The following is a 4,072-nucleotide window of genomic DNA, read 5'->3' as shown; positions in this document are numbered from 1 at the left end:
TACCGTGAGACCCATTTTTAATGAAAAAGTTGTTAAAAAGTGTAATTTGTGAGTCCGTGAACAGTGCATATGTGCATTGTTCACTGCAGAAAGTCAACATTTGCGGTTACTGTTCAATGAACAGTAACCGCAATACTCCAAAACGCGTGCTCCAAAAAAAAAAAAAAAAAAAGGAAAACGCAGCAACTATAAACGCAGCAAAGAAAACGCCGTATCCAAACATACAATTAATAATATTTTAATTCTTCTGTTAGCCACATTAGCTTTTTCTGTTAGTTCGGTGACGGTAAGGACTTAAATGTCACGCGTTAATTGGTTTAGGGACTAAAAGTAATAAAATAAAATGTAGGGACTAAAAATACATTTACACCTTATTATTAATAACACTTCCTATTATTACTTATTAAGTAAAATATTAATTCTTTCTCAAAAAAAAAAAAGTAAAATATTAATATAGCATGTTAAGACATAATTCTTAAAAGAATTTAAACTCGGTGTATTAAAAATGTGATATGATAAAATATGATCAATAAGTCTAGACTCTAAAATTACTCAAAAGAATTATTTTGTTGACATAATAAGTTATAAATAGTAAATGATAAAATAATTATTAATGGCGATACAAATGACAGCCAATAAAAACCTATTATATTATTATGTCAATAAAATCAATGAAAAATTTATTGCTTCTAAAAAATAGCGAGTACTTCCCATTAAAAATTAAAATAATATGGTAAAATAAAAACCCCGAGTCACAGACTCACAAAACCTAACTACGACGGAACAGAATGCTACCCATCTCCCAAGTCAGAACCTAACACCGCCTCCCATCTCCCAAGCCAGAGCTTGTTCTAGAAAAGTTTCACATAGATGGATCTACAAATATCTGGTAGAGCGGCCATGGAAATCAAAGAAGAAGAAGAAGAAAAAAGTTGGTGTTTGCTTCCTGATTTGGTGGTATGGATGATCAAAGATAGGTTAGGTTTTGTTGATAATACGCAGATGGCATGTGTTTGCCGCAATTGGTGGCGAGCGTCTACTGTCTATCCAAATCAGCCAGCGGCTCCAACGGCTTATATCATGTATCCGCCGGAACCAGACAACGACGATGAACTCAGTTGCCGCGAGTTCATATGCGTCTCGACTCCGACTCCAACAACAATGACAAACGAAAATTGTGAAAAGCTCACCACCGAATTTGTTGGAGCTGAACTTGTTTTCTCCAAACGCAAGTGGCTTCTCATGAAACGAAAAAACTCCTTTTTCTTGATTCACCTTTTCACAAAGGTTAGAATTAACCTACCCGATGTGGGTTCGTTTGGAGATTTTGTGGGTTCGTTTACCTTTCTTGATCAACAGGAACACCAACCTCATCGTGTGTTTCTTTATACAAATCAGCATCACAAAGTGTGGCTTAGAATAGCCCAAATTCCTGGTGATAAAAAATGGACAGAGTATAATTTTGTGGATCATAGGATTAAATCTAGAAGCGCTAAAAGTGTACTAGCTATTGGACAAAAAGTGTTTTGCTTTGATTTCACAGGACGATTGATCATCTACGACATGGTCAGAAATATGTGGAAAATGGTGGATCAACCGGAGCATTGGCACGTTAGATGCTATATGGTGGAGCATCAAGGGGAAATCTTCAGATTTTCTTCCAGAAGTGATCGTCTCAAACAATCTCGTCCCAACTTTGATTGCACTTTTAGGTACAATGACGATTCCACTGCGTGGGAGAGGCTAAGCTACAATGATGTCAAGGACATGGACACTAGTTGGTTCTTGTCGAAGTTTCAAGGCTGCTTTTCTGCCTAAGGACAAGGTTTCAATGTTTACTATTTCACCAAACGAACTTTTGATGATAAGTTGCAATATGCAATGATGATACATACAACTTCACGTCTTTGTGTTTCCCCTTATTATTTCCGTAGATCACCCTGTTGGGCTAGACTACCCGGTTGGGTTAATTTAAATTGAATAGCAGCATGACTATGATTGTTTTTGGATTTGTTTATGTTGTTTCGCTTTCCATCCTTAGAACATTCACACCAAATGTATGAAAATTGCTATATTGTCATTTTAGCATCAAAACCACACAAAAAAAGCTCCGAAGTTAATATATATATATATATATATATATATTAATGTGTTGGTAGTTGTGGTTGTTGTTTATTGTGTTGGATATATTATTTTATTGTGTTATTTGTATTATTTTAATGTGTTGAATGTTAAAATAAAACTTTTGATATTGGGTGTTAGATAAAGTAGTATTTTGAGTTGCTAAAAACTATATTTTTTAGCAATTTGTTGTGAATGCTCTTAGACTTTTTTTTTTTTTGGGAAATGCTTAGACCCATTTTATTTCGGTAGAGCACCCGATTGGGCTAATTTTAAATTGAATAGCACAGCATTTGATTGTTATCCCTGATTTTTTTTTTTTTGGGCAAAAACAATAGTAGACTTTATTAAAAATCAAGTTGTACAATGGGAAAGAAAAAATATGGGCATCTTTCTAACCAAACAATGTCCGCTCTTCCTCTTTTGTAGCACTAGCCAAAATTAAGGTATAGCACGATTACGTATACTGTTAAAATAATTTTAAAATTAAAAACAGAAAACAAAAACAAAACTATCTCTAATTAAAACTCTATCCAAATTCAAGAGATCAACAAGTTCATGCAAAATTGCATTCCACTGTCAATCTGTCACCTTGAAAAAACTAATTCTCTGACAGAATAGTAAAGCCAATCTCATCACCGAAGCTGATGAACTTCCACATACTCCAGTCTATAACTGTCAACCCGAGATCAGAGAACCTTGGAGGAGGGAACTTTATTCTTAAACCAATTATGGGGACTGTAAAAACCAGTTGTCAAAACCAATTTCTTCTTTAATCTGTGAAACCCATCCATATCCAAACGAGTTTCAGATAGAAAAAAAGAATTTTGGGACCTTCTTCTCTCACCAATCAGCAAAGTTTTTGTACTGCCTCTGGGATCCTAAGCCCTCGGCAATTAAGACTTAAATCTTCATGTTGGAGAAGGGGGCAGAAAATTGCCCCCAACAAATGTCTGAAAAGCACACAGATCGTCAGTGCAGATAGCTTATTTTTTGTGAATTGATGAGTCCACAAATGAGGAAGCTGATGATGGACGTTTACACAATTGATGGAGTTTAGTCGAGTTATTGAGAGAAGCTTGATTATTGGAACTATGTATGATACATTTCCATGATCTCAGAGAAGATTTGTTTTGGCCCGGCAAATTCTCAATATAATTGAAAATTATCTCCATCTCCATATTTATATTTGAATTTTTCCTAATAGAATTTTTGTTATCCATATCTGGCAACGTTTTCACATCAATTACGGTACCCACACCCGTATCATTCTCAACTTCCAGTTGTTGCCCAGTATTCCAAACCAGAGACATATTTGACCTCATAGTTACTAGAAGAGTCCTAGGATCAAGCTTATTCAAAATTTGTCCCACCAAGTCATTAGGAGCCACCAAACTATTGACCTTCAGATTCCCCAATGATTTTGAATTCGAAAGTGAGGAAGAATCTGGGTTTTGAGAGGGACCAGGGACTTTTGAATTAACATGACCCTTCGAAAGTTTTGGATTATCCAGTTGTTGTCTAGCTGTCTTCATGTTGGATTCTCCAACAATCAGAGGATGCGGTGGCTGGTGGTGGATGTAAGAGTGTCCAACTACACCTTCTTCCCCCTCAGAGACATGTATGTCCTCGTCATCATAATCAATGAATCTGGACTAGCTGAAATCTCCTTTTCTTTGATTGGTTTTTGGAGCCATTGCACGTAGCCATGGACCAAATTGAAATTCATCATCCTCTGCAAAAAGACAACCTTTATGCACCTTTTTGACATTCCTGATCCTGACGACCAATTATGCCACACTGATAACAAAAAGTAGGCAAGTTTTCGTACTTAAAAATGACCCAACGTTCTTCCACATCTTCGATATAAATCATTTTTCCTCTCATTAGAGGTTTGGTGATATCAATATCACCCGAATCCAAAGAAAAGGACCCCAAGCGAGACCATTTT

The 4,072-nt window shown here is 35.9% G+C and overlaps 1 protein-coding gene across 1 annotated transcript; it reads left to right on the top strand.

Moving 5' to 3' along the window:
• The first annotated feature begins 870 nt into the window (after positions 1-870).
• LOC115949747 (F-box protein At3g56470-like) lies at positions 871-1,818 on the top strand. Its single transcript, XM_031067032.1, has one exon. It carries the CDS (start codon positions 871-873, stop codon positions 1,816-1,818), a length of 948 nt encoding a protein of 315 aa, XP_030922892.1.
• The last annotated feature ends 2,254 nt before the right edge of the window (positions 1,819-4,072 follow it).

This window comes from Quercus lobata, chromosome 6 (assembly GCF_001633185.2).
Source record: "Quercus lobata isolate SW786 chromosome 6, ValleyOak3.0 Primary Assembly, whole genome shotgun sequence".
Classification (NCBI taxonomy): domain Eukaryota; kingdom Viridiplantae; phylum Streptophyta; class Magnoliopsida; order Fagales; family Fagaceae; genus Quercus; species Quercus lobata.
The sequence above is the reverse complement of the archived record's forward strand: the minus strand, read 5'-3'. Positions and strand labels throughout refer to the sequence as shown.

Excerpts from the sequence above, each read along its gene's own strand:
- LOC115949747 (XM_031067032.1), top strand. The coding sequence starts at position 871 with ATGGATCTACAAATATCTGGTAGAGCGGCCATGGAAATCAAAGAAGAA.